General features: G+C 52.3%; 1 protein-coding gene across 2 annotated transcripts; it reads left to right on the top strand.

Annotated features, from left to right (window-relative positions):
• Positions 1-9,002: 9,002 nt before the first annotated feature.
• Positions 9,003-20,905, top strand: PAQR7 (progestin and adipoQ receptor family member 7). 2 transcript variants are annotated; one of them, XM_004092271.3, is made up of 3 exons: positions 9,003-9,201; positions 13,993-14,101; positions 18,531-20,905. In XM_004092271.3, exon 3 carries the CDS (start codon positions 18,553-18,555, stop codon positions 19,591-19,593), a length of 1,041 nt encoding a protein of 346 aa, XP_004092319.3. In that variant the 5' UTR covers positions 9,003-9,201; positions 13,993-14,101; positions 18,531-18,552; the 3' UTR covers positions 19,594-20,905. The 2 variants fall into 2 exon arrangements, with proteins under 2 accessions (XP_004092319.3, XP_030661634.1); XM_030805774.1 differs by having other exon boundaries at positions 9,033-9,201; positions 13,986-14,101.
• Positions 20,906-21,817: the final 912 nt, after the last annotated feature.

Genomic DNA, 21,817 nt, shown 5'->3' with positions numbered 1-21,817 from the left:
CCTGCAACAAACTCTGGGCAGTCTGAGGAAGTCAGTCAGTGAAGTCCGAAAAATGATCTCTTCTGTATAGGGAGAAAACAAACTTTAAAAATTTGTAGTTTGAAGATGTCAGTTGCCATGTTAATTTTTATATTATTATTTTTTCCATTTCCTGGTAATGAGATCTATGTTATCTTTATTTATTTATTCATTTATTAGAGACGGGGTCTCGCTTTGTCACCCAGGCTGCAGGGTAGTGGCGCAACTATAAGCTCACCACTGTCTGGAATTCCAGGGTTCAAGTGAACCTCCCACCTCAGCCTCCGCAGCTGGGACTAAAGGCACATAATACCACCCCCAGCTAATATTTAAATGTTTTGTAGAGACTGTATCTCACCATGTTGCCCAGGCTATTCTCCAACTCCCGGCTTAATCAATCCTGTGGCCTCAGCCTCCCATGTTCTTTTTTAAACAGCTTCTTTAGAGCACAACTTACATACCATAAAGTTCACCTCTTTTGAAAGTGTATATTGCGCCGGGTGCGGTGGCTCACGCCTGTAATCCCAGCACTTTGGGAGGCCAAGGAAGGCGGATCACGAGGTCAGGAGATCAAGACCATCCTGGCTAACGTGGTGAAACCTCATCTCTACTAAAAATACAAAAAATTAGCCAGGCGTGGTGGCACGCACGTGTAGGTAGTCCCAGCTACTTGGGAGGCTGAGTCCGGAGAATGGCGTGAACCTGGGAGGCGGAGCTTGCAGTGAGCCGAGATGGCACCACTACACTCCAGCCTGGGTGACAGAACGAGACTCCATCTCAAAAAAAAAAAAAAAAGTGTACATTGCAATGACTTTTAGTAAATGTACAGGGTTTTGCAATCATTACCTCGATCTAATGTTATTTATTTATTTATTTATTTTTTGAGATGGAGTTTCACTCTTGTTGCCCAGGCTGGAGTGCAATGGCGTGATCTCGGCTCCCTGCAACCTCTGCCTCCCAGGTTCAAGCGATTCTCCTGCTTCAGCCTCCTGAGTAGCGGGGATTACAGGCGCCTGCCACCATGCCCAACTACTTTTATTTTTTGTATTTTTAGTAGAGGCGGGGTTTTACCATGTTGGCCAGGCTGGTCTCGAACTCGACCTCAGTTGATCCACTTGCCTCAGTCTCCCAAAGTGTTGGGATTACAGGCGTGAGCCACTGCACCCGGCCCTATTATTATTATTTTTTTCTTAGAGACAGAGTGTGGCTTTGTCACCCAGGCTGGAGCACAGTGGTGCAATCATAGCTCACTGCAGCCTTGAACTCCTGGCTTAAGCAATCCGCCCGCCTCAAGTCCTCTACCTCAGGCATGCACTACCACGCCCAGCTAATTAAGATGACATTAAATAGACCTGAGGGAAGTGGGGAGGCCAGCCCTACCACTGTTTGTTGTGTGACCTGAGCCAGGCACAGGGCCTGACACCTATCTTGAAGTCCTTAATTTTTATTTATTTATTTATGTAGACAGTTTCGCTCTTGTTGCCCAGGCTGGAGTGCAGTGGTGCGATCTCGGCTCACGGCAACCTCCGTCTCCTGGGTTCAAGTGATCCTCTTGCCTCAGCCTCCTGAGTAGCTGGGATTACAGGCATATGCCACCATGCCTGGCTAATTTTGTATTTTTAGTAGAGACGAGGTTTCTCCATGTTGGTCAGGCTGATCTCGAACTCCCGACCTCAGGTGATGAGCCCACCTTGGCCTCCCAAAGTGCTGGAATTACAGGCGTGAGCCACTGCGCCCGGTCTGAAGTTCTTAATTTTTGTGTACATTTTCATTGTGTACAGGGTATGTAGCCAGTCCTGCTGAGGCCAAATGAGTTCCAGGCAGAAGGAACACAAAGTGCAAAGCTCACGGAGTGGGCAGGTGTTGACATCTTTGAGTCTGGACTAGGAAAGGAGGCCACGGTTGGCCTCTCCTCTCTTTCTGCCCTTTGCCCTCTCATCTCCTCCCCAGCTGCCCACTGTGGTTCTGGCACCTCCAGGACTGATGCAGGAGGGAGAGGGAAGAGGTTCCGGAGTCAAGAAGGGTCTGACTCCTGGGTACTGTCTTGAGCAAGCATTCATGCTCTCTGGGCTTGGCAGGGGTTTAAAGCTGATGCTCAGCCCGCTGCAGTGGTTCAAGCCTGTAATTCCAGCATTTTGGGAGGCTGAGGTGGGTGGATCACCTAAGGTTAGGAGCTCGAGACCAACCTGACTAACATGGTGAAACCCCATCTCTACTGTGAGTACAAAAAATCAGTCGGGTGTGGTGGTGCGCAGCTGTAATCCCAGCTACTTGGGAGGCTGAGGTGGGAGAATAGCCAAGACTGCACCACTGAACTCCAGCCTGCGTGACAAAGTGAGACTCTGTTTCAAACAAACAAACAAAAAGCTGACCCTCTTTCTTGTTTGGGGGGTGAGAGGAGCACTTTCAAGGAAGTCCCGGTCTGGCTCCCCACCGCAAAGCCTGGGACAGAGACTTAGGTGCCAGAGTTTGTATGGGAGGTGATTCCAGGAGGTGGAGTGAAACAGGAAGGAGGTTGCTGCTTTGGGTAATGGAGTCCAGATTCCAGGAAACCCAATGGGCAGACAGAACGAGTTGTCTTTTTTTGGACCAGAGTCCGGGGTTTCCTCAACTGCTTCCGCATCCCACTGGGTGTCAGCTGCGTGCGCCTCTAGTCCGCATCTAAGCTAGTGGGCTAAGCAGCCCCCCCAGCTTCAGGGGGAGCCCTGAGGCAGAAAGCAGAGGAATGCCAGGTGGGCGAGTGGGGTGGGGCTGGTGTCAGCATGCGTGGCACCGTCCCCACTGCAGAGGCTGACCTGAGCTAGACAGAGAAGGTGTGACTTGGCACATTCCTATGCCTGAGGCCCTGGGGGTGGTCGCTGCAGGGTTTCCCGGCCGCACCCTTGTGGAAGGTGGATGGGTCTCCACCAGCCAGGTGCTCATGATGACTGACTCAATCCCAGGACATCACAGATGCCTCCAGCTTCTTCCTGCTGAGGCCTCACGCCACCAGAGGAGAACTTCCTGGGATCTGGATCCGAGGCCGCCCCAGGCAGACTCTTCTCTCCTGTGGCCACCTGTGTGTGCGGTGCCCTCTGGCCGCAGCCCTCTACTCCACCGCCTCAGGGGGCTTCAGCCAGTCCTTTCTCTTTGGCTTCTCAGGCAAGAGTCAGACACCAGGTCATAGGGTCCCGGGGCGCACCCAGCACCTCTCTGACGGGTCTCTTGGAAGCCCCCTCCCTGGGCTTGAAGTGAGAGGAAAACCACCCCCTCCCACGCAACTTTCTACCCCTGCTTTCCTAATGTCATCTGCCACCACCAGGTCCCCTGTGCACCAGCCCCAGAGCATGACAAAGCCCCATTCCCTAAGCTTACCCCTCCCCTCCCACCTCTGTGCCCTGGACATGCTGTTCCCTTTGCCTGGAATGTCCTTTCCCCTCCTCAAGGCTTGGTGAACTTCTCCTCCTTCTGTGAGACTCATCCAAGGAGGCCAGAAAGCAGTGAATCTGTCTTGGAAATCAGTCCTGCTCCATCGTGCTCCCACTGCACCATGCTCCCACTGCCCTGTGCTACTGCACCGTGCTCCCACTGCCCTGTGCTCCTGCTGCATTGTGCTCTTGCTGTATTGTGCTCCCACTGTCCTGTGCTCACATTGCCCTGTGCTCCTGCTGCCCTGTACTCCCATTGCCCTGTGCTCCCGCTGCACCGTGCTCCCTATGTCCTGTACTCCTGCTGTGGAGTAAAGAATTGAAATAGAGTAATACCTGGCATTTCTTGAGCAGTTACTATATGCCAGGCACTGTAAGCCCTTTCCTTGTATGATTCCATTTGCTCCTCCTGCCAACTCTATGAGGTGGATAGCATGACCCTGCTTTTGAGTTGAGGAGACTAGCATCAGGCGAGGTTACAAAACTTGCCAGGGTCACAGAGACCTGGTACACGGTAGAGTTAAAGTGTGAACCCAGGCAGAATACGCCCATGTGCTTCGCTGCTTTGCTGCCTCTAGTGAATGGTGGCCTTGTTCTGGGGGAAAAGAAAAGAAGGTGTTAGGGACAGCTCAGGCCCCACACATTGTTTCTCTTGCTTTAGGTCCACTGAAACCCTTACCGATGCGCTCCCAGCTCAGAGCCTGACTCCTTTTGGTCTCCGAGCTGATGGTCTCCCAGCTCAGAGCCTTTTGAGTCCTGTCAGGTACTGGACTTAGGTCTGCCCAGGAATCCAGGCTCGCTGGAGACCTTGATCTACTTGAGGCTAAGCCTGGTAGCTGGAAGGGCAGCCTGACGATGCACAGGCTACCCACGAGGCTCCCTTCCAGGGTTCAGAGCTCACAGGGTTATAGGAGTCCGGGCTCCTGGAGCCGTGCATCACTGGGCCTTACCCAGGTGGCCAGAATGCTGTCAGACTGCCCAGACTGGACTGGGGAGGGGAGGGCAGGGAGGCACTTGGACTGGGGAAAGGAGTTGAGCAGAGCAGGACAGAGAAAGAAGTGTCCGGGCCTGCAGCTTCCCTGCTTGATATCAGCACTATGGAGCAGATAAGAGGAGGCTTGGATCCAGGTCCACCACTAGCCAACTGGGTGGCCTTGGGCAAGTAGCATTCTCCCAGGCCTGTTTCCTCATCCACAGACGAACATACTGGCAGAACAGCCTCATGGACCTACAGCACGTAAAAGGGGCTTTGCATCCGGCCATAACTGTCCGCTGTCTTTACTTCTACGATTTTATCCTTCACCTCTCAAATAGCCACAGCCTAGTTTCATGCAGTGAATTCTCCACCTCCAGATCCACTTCCCGGAACCTGAATACCTCTGGAGCTGTGGGACCTGGGACACGAAATTTCTCCTCTCTGGGCCTCAGTTTTTCTATCCATAAAATAAGGATTGTAGGGGCAGAAAGGGTAATCTCTTTCCTCTCTGTCATAAGGGTCATGGCTAACACGCCTGTAACAAAGCCAAGTTAACAAGAAAGAAGCATGACAAATTTATTTGATGATAGTTTTATGTGGCACAGAGCCTTCAGAATGAGGACCCAAAGACATGGGGGAAACTGTCCATTTTTATGCTTAGCATTAGAACATGCCCTTTTTGTCCAGTCGTATTTCTCCACAGCTGTCCATATGCCATTAGAATCGCTTAGAATCGCTTGAACCTGGGAGGCGGAGGTTGCAGTGAGCTGAGATAGCGCCACTGCACTCCAGCCTGGGCAAGAAAGCGAGATTCTGTCTCCAAAAAGAAAGAAAAAAGCAGACTCAAAAGCAGCCTCGGTCCTGCCCTCCTGTCTCTGACCCCTAAACCATAGAAACTAGAACCTCCTAGAACTAGGTCTGCAACCTCTGCCTCCCAGGTTCAAGCGATTCTAAGTGATTCTAATGGCGTATGGACAGCTGTGGAGAAATATGACTGGACAAAAAGGGCACATTCTAACGCTAATAACAGACAGAGTGAGGAAGCCCAGCAAGACCTGTCTGTCCAGATTCTTCTTGGCCTTTCTGTGCAGCGTTCCTCCCTCCTGGGTATGGGGCAGGACCCTTCTGGAAAAGGGTCTTAATTTCTTTCTTCTTTTTTTTTTGAGATGGAGTCTAGCTCTGTCACCCAGGCTGGAGTACAGTGGTACAATCTCGGCTCACAGCAACTTCCACCTCCTGGGTTCAAGCAATTCTCCTGCCTCAGCCTCCCGAGTAGCTGGGATTACAGGCACCTGCCACCATGCCCAGCTAATTTTTGTATTTTTAGTAGAGACGGGGTTTCACCATGTTGGCCAGGCTGATCTCGAACTCCTAACCTTGTGATCCACCTGCCTCAGCCTCCCAAAGTGCTGGGATTACTAGTGTGAGCCACCATACCCAGCCAAGGGTCTTAATTTCTTTATGGCCACCTGTTACACAAAAAGACTGGGGTGGGTGGGGGGTGGGAGGCAGGAAAGTTAGAGCAATATATATATATATACACATATATATATATATACGTATATATATATATACATACATATATATACGTATATATATATATTTGAGATGGAGTCTCACTCTGTCACCAGGCTGGACTGCAGTGGTGCAATCTCAGCTCACTGCAACCTCTGCCTCCTGGGTTCAAGCGATTATCCTGCCTCAGCCTCCCGAGTAACTGGGACTACAGCTGCGCACCACCACACTCAGCTAATTTTTGTATTTTTAGTAGAGATGGGGTTTTACCATGTTGGCCAGGATGGTCTCGATCTGTTGACCTCGTCATCCTTTCGCCTCGGCCTCCCAAAGTGCTGGGATTACAGGCGTGAGCCACCGCGCCCGGCCTGGAGCAATATTTTTGGTGTTATGCCTGGCTTTGGGGGAAAAGGGTTCTAGTTTCTATGACCTGCATTGGGGAAGAAATATTCTAGTTTCTATGGTTTAGGGGTCAGAGACAGCAGGGCAGGACAGAGACTGCTTTTGAGTCTGCTTTTTTCTTTTTTTTTGGAGACAGAGTCTCGCTTTCTTGCCCAGGCTGGAGTGCAGTGGCGCTATCTCGGCTCACTGCAACCTCCGCCTCCCAGGGTCAAGCGATTCTCCTGCCTCAGCCTCCTGAGTAGCTGGGATTACAGGTGTGCGTCACCACGCCCAGCTAATTTTTGTATTTTTAGTAGAAATGGGGTTTCACCATGTTGGCCAGGCTGGTCTCGAACTCCTGGCCTCAAGTGATCCACCTGCCTCAGCCTCCCAAAATGTTGGGATTACAGGAGTTTGCTTTTTCTTTTCTTCTTTTTCCTTTTTCTTTCTTTCCTTCTTTCCATCCATCCATCAAGTGCAGTAGTGAGAAGGAGTAAAGAGTCGAACAAGGAGTTTGATCTGTAACTGACTGAACAATCAAACTGAGATAATTCACTACTTTTGGGCCAGACTGAGGCTGCTTCTTAGGCCCTCACTTTGGGGACTTTGGTGTATTATTTTCTGAGCCCCCACAGGATCATCACACTCACCTCAAAGGAATGAATGAGGGTTAAATGAGATAACAGAAAAATCTCTTGTCACCTCTCTGAGCCTCAGCTTCCCAATTTGTAAAATGGGTTAATTATAGTATGTGCTTCATAGTTGTCTGGATCAAAGGAGGTAGTCACTGCAACAGTTTAGTGCACCGTCTGGCACATGGCAAGAGCTTAACAAACTGTAGCTTTCTAAAGGAGCCCAGCATGGAGCAAGTGTTCCAAAAATGAAGGCTGAGTCCAAGTCACTTTCCAAGTTTTTAATTTTTATTCACGATAACAGAATATATTCTATTATGCAGAATATCTTCTCCATAATGTCCTTGTTTTCATTGCCTGTTCTCTATCAGCTGTAAATGAAGGTTTTCTACGCTACTCTTCCTATTCATGCAGGTAACACATTTAACTAATTCTTTTTTTTTTTTTGAGACGGAGTCTCGCTCTGTCTCCCAGGCTGGAGTGCAGTGGCGCGATCTCGGCTCACTGCAAGCTCCACCTCCTGGGTTCATGCCATTCTCCTGCCTCAGCCTCCTGAGTAGCTGGGACTACAGGCGCCCGCCACCACGCCCTGCTAATTTTTTGTATTTTTGGTAGAGACGGGGTTTCACCGTGTTAGCCAGGATGGTCTTGATCTCCTGACCTCGTGATCCTCCCGCCTCGGCCTCCCAAAGTGCTGGGATTACAGGCATGCACCACCACGCCCGGCCTGATTTAACTAATTCTTATGGGTTTGTCTGAACCTGTTGAAGGAGAGACTGGCTTCATGCTATTACATTACGATTACATAACTAACCTTCCTTCCTTCCTTCCTTCCTTCCCTTCCTTCCTTTCCTTCCTTCCTTTCCTTCCTTCTCTCTCCCTTCCCTCCCCTCCTTTCTTTTCCTTTTCCCTTCCCTTCCCTTTCCACAGGGTCTCACTCTGTCACCCCGGCTGGAGTGCGGTGCTACAATCATAGCTTTCGGTAACCTGGAACTCCTGAGCTCAACCAGTTCTCCCACCTTGGCCTTCCAAAGTGCTGGGATTACAGGCATGGGCCACCTTGCCTGGCCTGACTATATGAATTTCAAATATGAGAAATACATCCTCCTCTAGGACTTTGCAGTGGACAAAGACCCTTCATGCCCATTGCTTTATTTAATTCTTCTAACAGTGCTGGCAGATTGGTAGTATTACTTCTGTTTTACAAATAATGAACCTGTGGCCCAGAGACAACAAGGAGACTGTCCTAAGGTTCCATGGTGAGTTACGGGAGCTCTAGGACTGGGATCTTGGCATCGTGCTTAGGCACAACCGCCTCTCCCAGTGGTCTCAGAACTCCCTAAGGGCAGAGCGGCGTCTCCTCCTAGGCTGTCTCCTCTTGGCCTCCCATCCGGCAGACTGTGTGCTCCCAAGAGCCGTGGGAGTGGGGGTCTCCCCACTCTGCCTGTTCCAGGCCTTTGCATACTAGAGGAACGGGCAATCTGTGGCATTGTTGATCCAGTATTTACCGAGGGCCTGCTATGTGGAGGGATTCCTCACCCTTCAGGTGCTCCCAGGGCCGGGAAGGTGTAACACCAGAGGGTAGAGAGTGGGTGTTTGAATACAGGTCCAGGCTGGGTGCACTTGGCTGGGCAGAGCCAGGGAAGCTGCCCAAGGGGCGGGTTTCGGGTGGGAACTTGAAGCCAGGAGTGCCCAAGGAGGGGGTGGAGCTGCCCCAGCAGAGAAATGAAGGTGCGAACGCTGGGTCGTCTCTCGAGCAGAGTGGCCTCGCGAGCAGGGGGCGGGGTGGGCTGAGTGAGCGTGGGGACTGGCGGGGCTCTAGCTGGGAAACGCAGCCACTCTCCTGCGGCCGCCCTCCCCCACCCTCCCAGGGTCAGCCGGGCCCAGAAGCCGCAGCCTGCGCTTCCCGTCGTCCCGAAGTGCGAGAAGCGCGGCCGCAGCTCTGCGCCGAGGAGCCCGGGGAGTCCACTCCCGAGCCTCGGTCTCCCCATCTGTGTGACGCCACAGGAAGTCCTGAGACGCCGCCTCTGCGCGGCCGACCCCTCTCCCGCGCGTGCAACACGTGGGCCTGGCGGGGCAGAGCTGCTTGTGCGCGGCGGGCGGGGTGCGGGGCGCTTGGCGTCGCCCGGGCCCGGGGAGGCGGCTGCAGCCAGAGCGCCCGAGGCAGCCCGCCCTCACCCGGCTTGGGGCGGGGCGGCTGCCCGGCCGCCCCTTTATCTGCCAGCTCCGCCGACTCGGCCGCCGCGGCCCTCCCAGCTCCGCTCCGGCTCAGGTACGGGGCTGCCAAGACGGGGAGGCCCGGCTGGCCGCAGACGAGGGTGCTCTCCACGGGGCGCGGCGGGGCTGCGGGGCTGGACGTGGAAAGGGCAGGGTTCCGCGGGGCAGGGGCGGACTTGGGACCCGGGGAAGACAGGCAGGACGCGGAGCCGGAGGAGAGCACCTGGGCCAAGTGAGAGGACGCCCGCCCGGGGAAGCAGCCAGCGGAGGGCGCAGGAAGGAGGAGCTCGCTGGTTGGGGGCGTCTTGGGAAGGGTGGGAGGAGCAGAAGGAGCACGGCTGAGGAGGATGCGGATGGGGGCCCTGAAAGCCTGTTTGTCCAGTGAGCAGGGGAGGGGAGCGCTGCTTGGAGAGAGTGAAGGATGGAGGGCAGGGAGTGGGCAGGGGCGTCTGGCCCGGGCAAGGCCGTTGCCTTCCTGGAGGAGGACAGTCAGGGAGCTCACTGCTTTCCGGAGGAGGAATCTAGGTGAGACCGGGACAGGAAGGGGTGTGGGTGCCCAGAACCGGCTGATGTGAAGGAGTCTCACTTAGGGATCCAGGAACAGTGGGAATAGCACTGCTGGGGGCCAAGAGGGGCACTTGCTCCACGGGCCCAAGCTGCTAGACACCTTGGGGGATGAGGGAGCCTCCCCTGGTGTCAGGAGAGCCTGGGGGTCCCCCACACACAGTGAGGGAAGGGGAAAACCCACAGCACTTGCCTCAAGGCTGCGGGCTTTGAAGACCTCCAGAAATGTCCCTGTGGCAGCCCCTGGAGGAGGCCTGTGGGGCTAGGTCAAGCCAAGGCCTCGGAGTCTGAAGAGTTTGATGGATTCGGAGTCTGGCTGCTCCTGGGTGGACCGCCCAGGACCCCAAGTCTGAGCTCCTATCGGAGAGAGGGACCCAGCCTCTGGCCATGAGGCCTGTGCTACCTCTGGGTCCTTTCGTTGAGAGGCTGCCCCTCTGCAGCCTTAGTTTCTCTGCCCAGAGGGTTCCTTGCTGGTCAGCAGTGAAGCTCAGATCCTTTTTCTGTGCCCCATGCTGGGTGACTATAGCTCGTTCACCCAACCTCTCTGGGCCTGAGAGATTCCCCCTCCTCAGAGCAGTTGTAAGTCTCAGCTCCACAGAATAATTTCTTTAAGAACTGCTTTTTCAGGCCATCCGTGGGAGCTCACATTTGTAATCCCAGCGCTTTGGGAGGCTGAGGTGAGAGGATGGCTTAAGGTGGGAGTTCAAGGTTGCAGTGAGCCGAGATGGTGCCACTGTACTCCAGCCTGGGGGACAGAGCATAGACCCTGTTTCAAAAAAAAAAAAAAAAGAAAGGCCGGGCGTGGTGGCTCACGCCTGTAATCCCAGCACTTTGGGAGGCCGAGGCAGGCGGATCACCTGAGGTCGGTCGGGAGTTTGAGACCAGCTTGACCAACACGGAGAAACCCCATCTCTACTAAAAACACAAAATCAGCCGGGCGTGGTGGTGCATGCCTGTAATCCCAGCTACTCAGGAGACTGAGGCAGGAGAATCGCTTGAACCCAGGAGGCGGAGGTTGCAGTGAGCCGAGATCATGCCATTGTACTTTAGCCTGGGCAACAAGAGCGAAACTTTGTCTCAAAAAATAAAAAAAAGAAAAGAATTAGGCTGGGCACAGTGGCTCATGATTGTAACCCCAGCACTTTGAGAGGCCAGGGCGGGAGTATTGCTCAAGCCCAGGAATTCAAGACCAGCCTGGGCAACATAGTGAGACCTTGTCTCTACACATAATAAAAAAATTAACCAGGCGTGGTATTGTTTGCCTGTGGTCAGGGCTTTTCAGGAGGCTGAGGTGGGAGGATCGCTTGAGCCTGGGCAGTTGAGGCTGCAGTGATCGCTGCACTGCACTTCAGCCTGGTGACAGAGTGAGACCCTATCTCAAGAACAGAAAGAATTACTTATTTCATTCTGATCACATTTTCCAGTACAAATACACAGAAGCCCCAAGTGCCAAAGTTACAAAAAAAAAAAAAAAAACAGTTTCTGTTCAGTTTTGGAAGACATGTAGGGACTTTTTCTTTAAACACTTTGGACCAAGTTGGGGAGTTAGCTTGCACTGAGGGAGGTGACCCAGTTGCTAAGAGACTGGGAGGCCAGCCAGGGATGACAACTTTGCCTGTATAATCTGTGGTCACCACTGGGTGCCTGGGAGTTGCCCATGGTGGACAAAGGGCAAGAGCGCTGGTTTTGGAGTCAGATAGATGTGCTCTGCCCTCTGGCCTCTGGGGCTGGGCCTCCAGGTTGGCTGTGGATCCAGAGAGTTGTGAGGGAGAGGTAATATGTATGTGAAAGTTCTTGGTAAACACCCAGCCACTATATATTATGAATGGTAGCACCTAATCTCATTAATGATATTTCATGTGCCATATTGGCTCATCCTCACTAAAGACCCTTCAAGAGGGTTTTCCTCCAACAGCCCTAGTATTAACATTGGTCTGGCCTTATTATTTGTATCTAATGGGGTTAGACTTTGCCTTCCATGCTGAGAAAAAGTTGTCTTTAAGAGAATGTGCTGAACAATCAGGGCCCAGAAAGGCAACGATGAATATTTTGCATGCCAAGGAGGAGGCAAAAGAGGAAGTGGGATTGTAACCAAATAATGCTTATAATAGGTGTTATTTAGCTGAGCTGTAAGCTCCAGGAGGGCAGGGTATTAATATATTGAGGTGTTGGCTGGGCACCGTGGCTCACGCCTATAATCTCAACACTTTGGGAGGCCAAGGTGGGAGGATGACTTGAGACCAGGAGTTCGAGACCAGCCTGGGCAACATAGCAAGACCTTGTCTCTACACATAATTTTAAAAAATAGGCATGGTAGCGTGCGCCTGTGATTCCCAACTACTCAAGAGTCTGAAGAAGAAGGATCACCAGAGACTGGGAGGTCAAGGCTGCAGTGAGCTGTGTTTGCACCACTGCACTCCAGCCTGGGCGACAGAGCATGACCCTGTCTCAAAAAAAAAAAAAAAAAAAATCCTGTGGTGTTACCATTGGTATGAATTCCCTGGGCTGTTAGTTCTACGAGGGCAGTGGTTTAAATGGCTCTGTCACTGAGGAAACTCCAGCGCCTGGCACATAGGAGGCCTAAAGTAAATATTCTTGGACTGTCCCAGGGTCTAAGGGCCCTTGGAAGTCACTGGTGAATTTACTCTCTCCTTTGACATTTGGAGAAACAGGGCCAAGAGGGGAAGGGACTTGTGCAAGGTCACACAGGGATTGAGTGGCTGAGTCAGGACGAGAATCCCACGGAAACAGCAGAGCCAGCACTGTTCCAGAGCCAACACCTGGCATCCATGGCTTTGTTTTGCTTCCACAAGAGCCCAAGAGGCAGCTATTTTAATCCTCTGATTCCAAAGAGGAAACAAGCTCAGAGAGGTTGAGGGACTGTTGCAGAGTCACACAGCGGGTGAATTCCAGACCCGAAATTTCATCCTCACATAAAAATGAGGCTTGTGGCTTCTCTTGAAACAGCCTGCCGGAGAGCCTACCGAGATTAGTGGAGGATGTCCACCACCAGGGCAGCAGCCCTCACCAGTTCTCCAGGCTCACCACCTGGCTGGCTTCCCTCCAGGCTGGATCTTCCTAGGCCCCGTGGGCATTTGTGTGGGTGAGCCCGTCGGGGCAGGGAGCCTGTCTGCTTCATTTTCTGTGTGCCCCAGCACACAGAATGCCTGGGTAGCATTGAGGCTGGCATATAGTAAGCACTGAGCGAAATCTGTGACATGGGGGTAACCCAGGGCTCTCCCTCTCCATAAGCCCATTATCCACCACCTCCCTGCAGCCTGGTCTGTTTTGCCCCAGGGGTGTTATGGGAACCTTTGACAGTGTGTATCCTTGGAGAGCAGGCTGGGGCTTACAAGCCTTGGTTAAGGAGGGAGGTGAGGAGGGCTGACCTTGAGTTGAGGAATATGAATTGGGAGGGGTGAGGAAGTGGAGGGGAGGGGAAGGGAAGGAAGTTGCGGCTCAGGCTGACAGAGGCACTCCTACTGGAGCCCTGGAGATCGCACTTCTGAGGTTCAGCCAAACCAGAAGCCTCCCAAACCTTCTGCAAGACATGTCCAGGCCAGACCGTACGCCATTTGGATCACCTGCTAATTTGGGTTCACCCTCTTGTGCCCTTGAGCTCTCCAGGGCTTCTGAGCTGCTGGAGTTGAGGCCCCTTCCCCTGGGACTGTCACTTCTTAGCCACGTCTCGGGCCTGTGGGTAAGCACCAATTTTCAGGGCTCTGTGAATTCAGAACAGTTACTCTGAATGGTCTTTGCTAAGAACAATTTAATGATTAAGTAAGGTCAGTATCCTTGGAAGTCCAAACTCTAGCCAAATTTCCCTGGTCTGCACCCCTAGGGATAAGGTAAATGTTTAAGCACACAGTGAACTTCCCGAGGCCCCCAAATCCAGTGGAACTAGCTATTGAGGGCTAAAAGGACAGTTTTTTTAGAAAACTCCAAGCAAATCTCTCAGGCTGGGGATATTTCAAAGACTACTACTATTATTGTTAATAATAATTGCAATATTTGTTGAGTCCCTAAACGAAGCTAAAACTTTGTTCTAATAAGTTTAATCTTTACAGCAACCTATGAGGTAGATAATATTGTAATTCCCATGAGGGAGCTAAGGATCAGAGAAGGTGAGTCACTTGTCTAAGGTCACACAGCTAGCATGTTATGGAATCAGGAGTCAAACCTAGTTCGTCTGAATCTGGAGTCCATCTCCTCTGTGCACTTTTATAGTGTCTGCTTTTTCCTTTATTCCTAACCTCCTTCCATTCTGATTCCCAGTGAGTAGTGGACAGGAGTCTCTGAAGTTTGCCTGACACCATCAACCAGGCCCTACCATCAACCAGGCCCTAGTCACCTGGCTTTGCCTTTGCCTTTGCCTTGCTGTGTGATCTTAGGTAAGTCAAACTTTTCAGCTGGCTCTCGGTTTCCCCATAAGTCTCATGCAGAGGTGAATGGTGAGCTGCTTGCTGCAGTGGAGGCCTGGCTAGGAAAGCACACAGTTTAGCATGGATTTCACCACTATGGGAGTGGTGAAGCAGGGGAGGAGAGGTGTGGGAGGTTGTCTTCAGCCCCACCCTCTGGTGACATCACACAAGACACCCCCTGTCCCTGAAGCCCTGCCCCTAGTGCCCTTCATCTGTGGAAGTGCTCAGCATCTGGTGAATTTGCCCAGTCCCACAGTAGAGGTCACCAGACCCCAGGCTCGAGAGAAACCCCCAGGTACCCAGTGCAATTTGCCAGACTTGGAGGGGCCCATGGAGGTGTGCTGGGCTGAGCTGCCTGAATAGACAGGGCCCAGCAGCCTGGTGGGCACACGACTCAGAGGCTGACCACTCAGAGGATGCCCTGATGGTGCCCTCTGGATACCCATCCTCATCCTGCTGGCTCAAGCTTGACACCTGCCCCTGCTTTTTCCTTTCCCCTGGATCAGAGTCCCTTTCCATGGAGTCAGGAGGTGGAAACCAATTCTGAAAACAGACCTACTTAGGTGGAGTGAGGCCTCTAGCTGAGGTCTGAAGGAAATAGGGCAGCGGGGCCTCTGTCATCCTAGCATGTTGCCTCCGGGTTTTGTCCATAGGGCCCATTATGTCTGGGGGAGGGAGGTATAAGTGAGCGCTGTCACTCACCTAAGGAGGTGGCTTGAGCCAGGGCCTCTCTGGAGAAGATCAGGAGCAAGCAGGTAGCCAGCAACTGAGGGAGACTGAATTGCTAGAAGCCTAAGAAAGTAATTTATCAGAAAGGGCCTGGTTGCCTGCTTTAGACCAGGATTTTGCAAAGTTGTTCTGGAGAAATCCAGTACTGGCTCCCCAACCAGCAAGGCTGGCCAAGGGAGGTCTTGTGCTCTGGATGGAAGTGGCCCCGTTAATTAGTGCAGCAGCAATGTCTGCTTCCTAAATCTGCCCTGTGCCAGGCTCGCTGGGGAATAGAAGAGTCCTGCACATGCCTGTTGTCCTAAGTAGCAGCCCCTGTGCAGCAGTGTAAGGACTCCTGCTTCCCCACTGGACTAGGAAAGGCTGGGGAGCAGGGCTGATGCCAGAATCCTAATATAGGAGGAGCTTAGGAATGCAAATCAGGCTCTGGAGATGTGGGCTTGTGGGGGTGGGGTCTTGATGCTGCCCTTGCATAGCAAGCACTCTGCATTTACTTGGACTGTGTGTGACTTATTTGATTGGTTTTGGGGGTGATCACAGTGCCGCTGGGGGCAGAGAACATGAATGCTTTATCCTGCCTGAATCTCTTTTCCTTGTCTGGTGACTGGTGCAAAGGTAGTCACAATAAATATCTGATGAACCTGAACACTGAGTCCAATAAGTAAGTTTGGAGGGAATTTATTTGGCAGGCAGGGAGGGATTGTCTGGCAGGTTTTTCAATAACTATTTGAGTTAATGAATGATACAATGAATGACGGTAAGCCTGAATTATGTCGCTGAAGCCAGGTAAAACAGTATATAATTAGGAAACGATAAATAGCACTTGCCACCTTGTGTTGCAAAGTGCATTTTAGGGTAGTGGTTAAGAGCACAGTGGCTCACACTTGTAATCCCAGCACTTTGGGAGGCCGAGTGGGAGGGTAGCTTGAGGCCAGGAGTTCGAGACCAGCCTGGGCAACAAAGTGAGACCCTGACTCTATGATAAAGTAAAAATAAATTTAAAAAATCAGCTGGGCATGGTAACATGTACCTGTAGCCCCAGCCACTTGGGAGGCTGATAGGAGGATTGCCTGAGTCCATGAGGTCAAGGCTGCAGTGAGCTGTGATTATACCACTGTGCTCCAACCAGGGGGACAGAGCAAGACGCTATCTAAAAACAAAACAAGGCCGGGTGCCGTGGCTCATGCCTGTAATCCCAACACTTTGGGAGGCCAAGGTAGGCGGATCACCTGAGGTCAGGAGTTCGAGACCAGCCTGGCCAATGTGGTGAAACCCTGTCTCTACTAAAAATACAAAAATTAGCTGGGCGTGGTGGCGGGCATCTGTAATCCTAGGTACTTGGGAGGCTGAGGAGAATTGCTTGAACCCAGGAGGTGGAGGTTGCAGCGAGCCGAGATTGAGCCATTGCACTCCAGCCTGGGTGACACAGCGAGACTCCGTCTCAAACAAACAAACAAACAAACAAAACACAAAAAACCAGACGAGTTCAGAGCATGCCTCTGCCATCTGCTACTTCCTGGCTAGGTGGGTGGGCAAGGCACTTAACTTCTCTGTACTTCAGTTTCCTTACCTGGAAAATGGGAATAATGATAGTGTCTGCCTCTCAGGGTTGATGGGAAGCTTCTAGCAGGTGCTGTGTGAGCATTTGCTATGATTTGTTTTTGTTTCTATATCTTTTGCCAGATCATGACATTCCTGAGGGCAGGGATCAAATCTTTCACTCTGTTCTTTGTCCCATCCAGCACAGGGTCTGAGGCAAAGAAGGGCTCAGTAAGTGTTTGTTAAATGAATGAATCAAGGTTAAACTGTGTAACCCATTATAGGTCAGGGGAAAGTGGGATTGCGGGAGCAGTAAGGAGGCCCCAGAGGTGGCAGCTTGTACTGGTCTTAAAGGATTTCAGTGCAGGGAAAGGAAGGCGGCGCAGGGTGTGACATTGGGGTTAAGTGGGGAATAAAGGTAGTAGGAGCAGGTCATGTGGGCCTTGAATGCCAGGGTAAGGGGTTATGTTGGATTTATTTGGAACTAGCAACCACGGGCAGTTGGGGGAGGGCTGGGAGAGGGGATTTTGAGAGTGAGGGTGTGATTCATCAGTTGTTAAATGGGGACTTTCAGGAAAAAAGTGGTCTTTTCAGTTGGGCCTGGAAGGATATGAAGTGTTATCAGAATGGTGTCATGTTGTTCTTTCTTTCTTTTTTTTTTTTTTTTTTTTGAGACGGAGTTTCCCTCTTGTTGCCCAGGCTGGAGTGCAATGGTGCGATCTCGGCTCACCGCAACCTCCGCCTCCCGGGTTCAAGTAATTCTCCTGCCTCAGCCTCCGGAGTAGCTGGGCTTACAGGCATGTGCCACCACGACTGGCTAGTTTTGTATTTTAATTAATTAATTTATTTATTTTTGTGACGGAGTCTCGCTGTGTCGCCCAGGCTGGAGTGCAGTGGTGTGATCTTGGCTCACTGCAAGCTCTGCCTCTCGGGTTCACGCCATTCTCCTGCCTCAGCTCCTGAGTAGCTGGGACTGCAGGCGCCTGCCACCATGCCTGGCTAATTTTTTGTATTTTAGTAGAGACAGGGTTTCACCATGTCGGCCAGGATGGTCTCGATCTCCTGACCTCATGATCCGCCCGTCTCGGCCTCCCAAAGTGCTGGGATTACAGACGTGAGCCACTGCGCCCGGCCCCTGTTTGTTTTTTTAAGAGACAGGATCTCGCTTGAGGTCAAGCTTGAGTGTAGTAGTGTGATCGTAGATCACTGTACATCGAATTCCTGGGCTCAAGGGATCCTCCTGCCCCAGACTCCCCAGCAGCTGGGACTACAGGCACATGCCACCACACCTGGCTAACTTTTTTGTGGAGATAGGATCTCACTACGTTGCCCAGGCTGGTCTTGAACTCCTGGCCTCAAGCAATCCTCCTGCTTTGGTCTCTCAAAGCGCTAGGATTACAGGAGTGAGGCCTCATGCCTAGCCAAGAAATGGGTTTTTGAGGGATGAATGGGGTTTGCCTAGTAGGCAAGATGAGGAAAATGTCTCAGGCAGAGGGAACGGCTTGTGTAAAGCTACAGACATGTGAAAGAGCAGTCCAGGGGTTGGTGGGGCTGTGTCTGGATTTGAAGTGCACTGTGGTTATGCAACAAGACTGGAGAGGGTAGCAGGGACCAGGTCATGCAGGGTAATAGAGGGTCAGTAGGGGACCCTGGCCACTCTCGAGGAGCTAGATAGGTAGAGGCAGTGGGTCTGTTAGCAAGGTCATTATTGCCACCAGATGAACACTAATGGTGTCATGAACACGGGCTGAGAGAGCCTCACCCCTCTCATGTGTTTCACATGGCCAGATCTGTTCTTGAGGAGAGAAAACAGCTGGTGCTGCTGTGTAGAGCCTGGACTGGAAAGGGAATTAACGAGGCAGGGAGCCTTATTAATTAATACATTCCTCAAACATTTATTGAGCACCTATATGTGTCAGGCGCTGTTCTAGGTACCTGGAATACATCAGGGATCCTTGCTCTCATGAGGTCAGAGATGAGGAATTCCACAGGACGAGTCCTCTGTTCTTAAACCCAGTGTAAGGATAAGGCCGTTGGAGAGGAGGGAGTAGGATTTGGGTATCAGAGTCCCCCAGCTGCTGCTCGTGGGGGTGAGGACACCAGGCCCCTGACTTTGCTCTGGTCTCTCTCCCAGCTCCCTGCCCAGGCCCACAGCCATGGCCATGGCCCAGAAACTCGGCTACCTCCTGCCCAGTCTGCGGCAGGTCATCCAGGAGCCTCGGCTGTCTCTGCAGCCAGAGCCTGTCTTCACGGTGGATCGAGCTGAGGTGCCGCCACTCTTCTGGAAGCCCTACATCTATGCGGGCTACCGGCCGCTGCATCGGACCTGGTGCTTCTATTTCCGTACGCTGTTCCAGCAGCACAACGAGGCCGTGAATGTCTGGACCCACCTGCTGGCAGCCCTGGTACTGCTGCTGCGGCTGGCCCTCTTTGTGGAGACCGTGGACTTCTGGGGAGACCCACACGCCCTGCCCCTCTTCATCATTGTCCTTGCCTCTTTCACCTACCTCTCCTTCAGTGCCTTGGCTCACCTCCTGCAGGCCAAGTCTGAGTTCTGGCATTACAGCTTCTTCTTCCTGGACTACGTGGGGGTGGCTGTGTACCAGTTTGGCAGTGCCTTGGCACACTTCTACTATGCTATCGAGCCCTCCTGGCATGCCCAGGTGCAGGCTGTTTTTCTGCCTATGGCTGCCTTTCTCGCCTGGCTTTCCTGCATTGGCTCCTGCTATAACAAGTACATCCAGAAACCAGGCCTGCTGGGCCGCACGTGCCAGGAGGTGCCCTCCGCCCTGGCCTACGCACTGGACATTAGTCCTGTGGTGCATCGTATCTTCGTGTCCTCCGACCCCGCCACAGATGACCCAGCTCTTCTCTACCACAAGTGCCAGGTGGTCTTCTTTCTGCTGGCTGCTGCCTTCTTCTCTACCTTCATGCCCGAGCGCTGGTTCCCTGGCAGCTGCCATGTCTTCGGGCAGGGCCACCAACTTTTCCACATCTTCTTGGTGCTGTGCACGCTGGCTCAGCTGGAGGCTGTGGCACTGGACTATGAGGCCCGACGGCCCATCTATGAGCCTCTGCACACGCACTGGCCTCACAACTTTTCTGGCCTCTTCCTGCTCACGGTGGGCAGCAGCGTCCTCACTGCGTTCCTCCTGAGCCAGCTGGTACAGCGCAAACTTGATCAGAAGACCAAGTGAAGGGGGATGGCATCTGGTAGGGAGGGAGGTATAGTTGGGGGACAGGGGTCTGGATTTGGCTCCAGGTGGGAACAAGGCCTGGTAAAGTTGTTTGTGTCTGGCCCACAGCGACTCCCTGTTCACGACTCAACTGCCAAGGGCGTCACTGGCCAATTCTTGGATTTAGGGATTGGCTAGGAGTTGCTGGGGTCCACTCCTGGGCCTGCCCCAGCTCCTTGCCCAGGGAGAGGGAAAGAGTTAAAGGTGTGGGCCACTCCAGCTTGCCCTTCCACTGCCACTCACTGGGGTGAGGCTGGGGGTCAGCTTGGTGAGGATTGGGGCTTCTAGATTGTCTAGGCAGGAGGTGAAACTTAGGCCGGAGTCAGATTTGAGCTGAGCCAGGGGAGGCCTTGGCAACACACTTCTACTCAGATTTCATTGCTGGATGCGGAAGGGGCAGGCCCAAAATATATGCAGGATCTTACTGTCCCTTGAATCCCAGCCACAAGTGTTGGAGCTGCAGAGAGACCCCAAAGGTAGTAGATTGTGCCAGATACAAATGGGTCCCATCCAGTGCTTCATACCCCTTCAGTCACCATCCCAGACAGTGAGCCCCAGATCTCCTAGCTCTGGCTTCTGTGTCCCACACGGCCCGTTCCCAGCTTCTCTTCTGGTTCCCTTGTTAAGGATTCATTTATCCATTCAGTGTTTCCTGGGTCTCTGCTCAGAGGCAGGTCACCACTGGGCCCTGTGGATCAATGCAAGATGACAAAGGCTTTTTTTTTTTTTTTTTTTTTTTTTCGAGGAGTTTCGCTCTTGTTGGCTAGGCTGGAGTGCAATGGTGTGATCTCAGCTCACTGCAACCTCCGCCTCCTGGGTTCAAGCGATTTTCCTGCCTCAGCCTCCCGAGTAGTTGGGGTTACAGGCATGTGCCACCATGCCTGGCTAATTTTCTGTATTTTTAGTAGAGATAGGGTTTCTCCATGTTGGTCAGGCTGGTCTTGAACTCCTGACCTCAGGTGATCCGCCCACCTCGGCCTCCCAAAGTGCTGGGATTACAGGCATGAGCCACTGCGCCTGGCTGACAAAGGCTTTGATATCAGAATGAACTGTCAAGGGAAGTGCTGGAGAGGGATTAACCTGTGCTGCCTGGGACCCTCAAGGTCTTAGGTTGGGGAGTGTGAATAGGAGTTTGCAGATGGAGAATAGGAAGGGCATTCCAGGCAGAGGGAAACCTGTGCAGAGACCCAGAGGTGCGGAAGGAAAAGTGGGGCTGGGGCTGGGGTGGTCTGGATTATGGCCTGGATGCAATAAAGTGACTGTGACAGTAGCCGCCTCTTTGTTTTTTGTCTCCTGTTTCAGGGAGGGGCCCCTGCTCACATTACTGCAGGAGGTTTTCCGGAGGAAGCTGGGGCCCCTGGGAGTGGACACAGGGTGGAGGGAGCAGTTCTCGTTTTATCTTTGCTGGGGGATGGGGTTGGGGCCTCATATACCATATCTATATATACAAAATTTGTTTGGCAAGGGAGTGGGGGCAGTTTTATTACCAAAGTTTTATAAGTAGTTAAAATAATGTGTTTAAAATATACATAATCCCACTTTATAATCTGACAAAGACTTTTTTGGTTTGGTTTTTCCTTCAATTAAGGAGGGTTTTCTTTGTTTTGTTTTTAGTGGAGGGGGCAGGGGCGTGCACACTCCGCCACACATATTGAGCCCTGTCGCATGCGCACCAAAGGAGTATGTTATGTTAACTTTTATAATACTGCTTTTTCCATAGTACAGAGCAATATATATACAATGAAGGAAAATTGGGAAGATAAGAAAACCCAAATTAATTAGAAATATCACTTCACTGCTGAAATATCGTGGGGGACCTTATGAAATACACACACACGTAAAATATGTGTATATAAATAAATATTTTGATATAGGCCAGGCGCGGTGGCTCACGCCTGTAATCCCAGCACTTTGGGAGGCCGAGGCATGCGGATCACCTGAGGGCAGGAGGTTGAGACCAGTCTGGCCAACATGGCGAAAACCCATCTCTAAAAATACAAAAATTAGCCAGGCGTGGGCAACTGTGGCTTGGGGGGAGGTGGGGGCGGGAGGGGGGAGTGGTGGAGTGCCTGTGGCAGGTGAAGCGAGATGGCTGTCGTGAGAGGTGGCGGGGATGGGGGCTGGGATGCCGCAGATGGGCAAGGTGGCTGAGCTCTATCCTAAAAAAAAAAAAAAATTTTTGCCG

This window comes from Nomascus leucogenys, chromosome 24 (assembly GCF_006542625.1).
Source record: "Nomascus leucogenys isolate Asia chromosome 24, Asia_NLE_v1, whole genome shotgun sequence".
Taxonomy (NCBI): domain Eukaryota; kingdom Metazoa; phylum Chordata; class Mammalia; order Primates; family Hylobatidae; genus Nomascus; species Nomascus leucogenys.
The sequence above is the reverse complement of the archived record's forward strand: the minus strand, read 5'-3'. Positions and strand labels throughout refer to the sequence as shown.

Bases quoted from the DNA above. Each gene is read 5' to 3' on its own strand.
- PAQR7 (XM_004092271.3), top strand. From the start codon at position 18,553: ATGGCCATGGCCCAGAAACTCGGCTACCTCCTGCCCAGTCTGCGGCAG.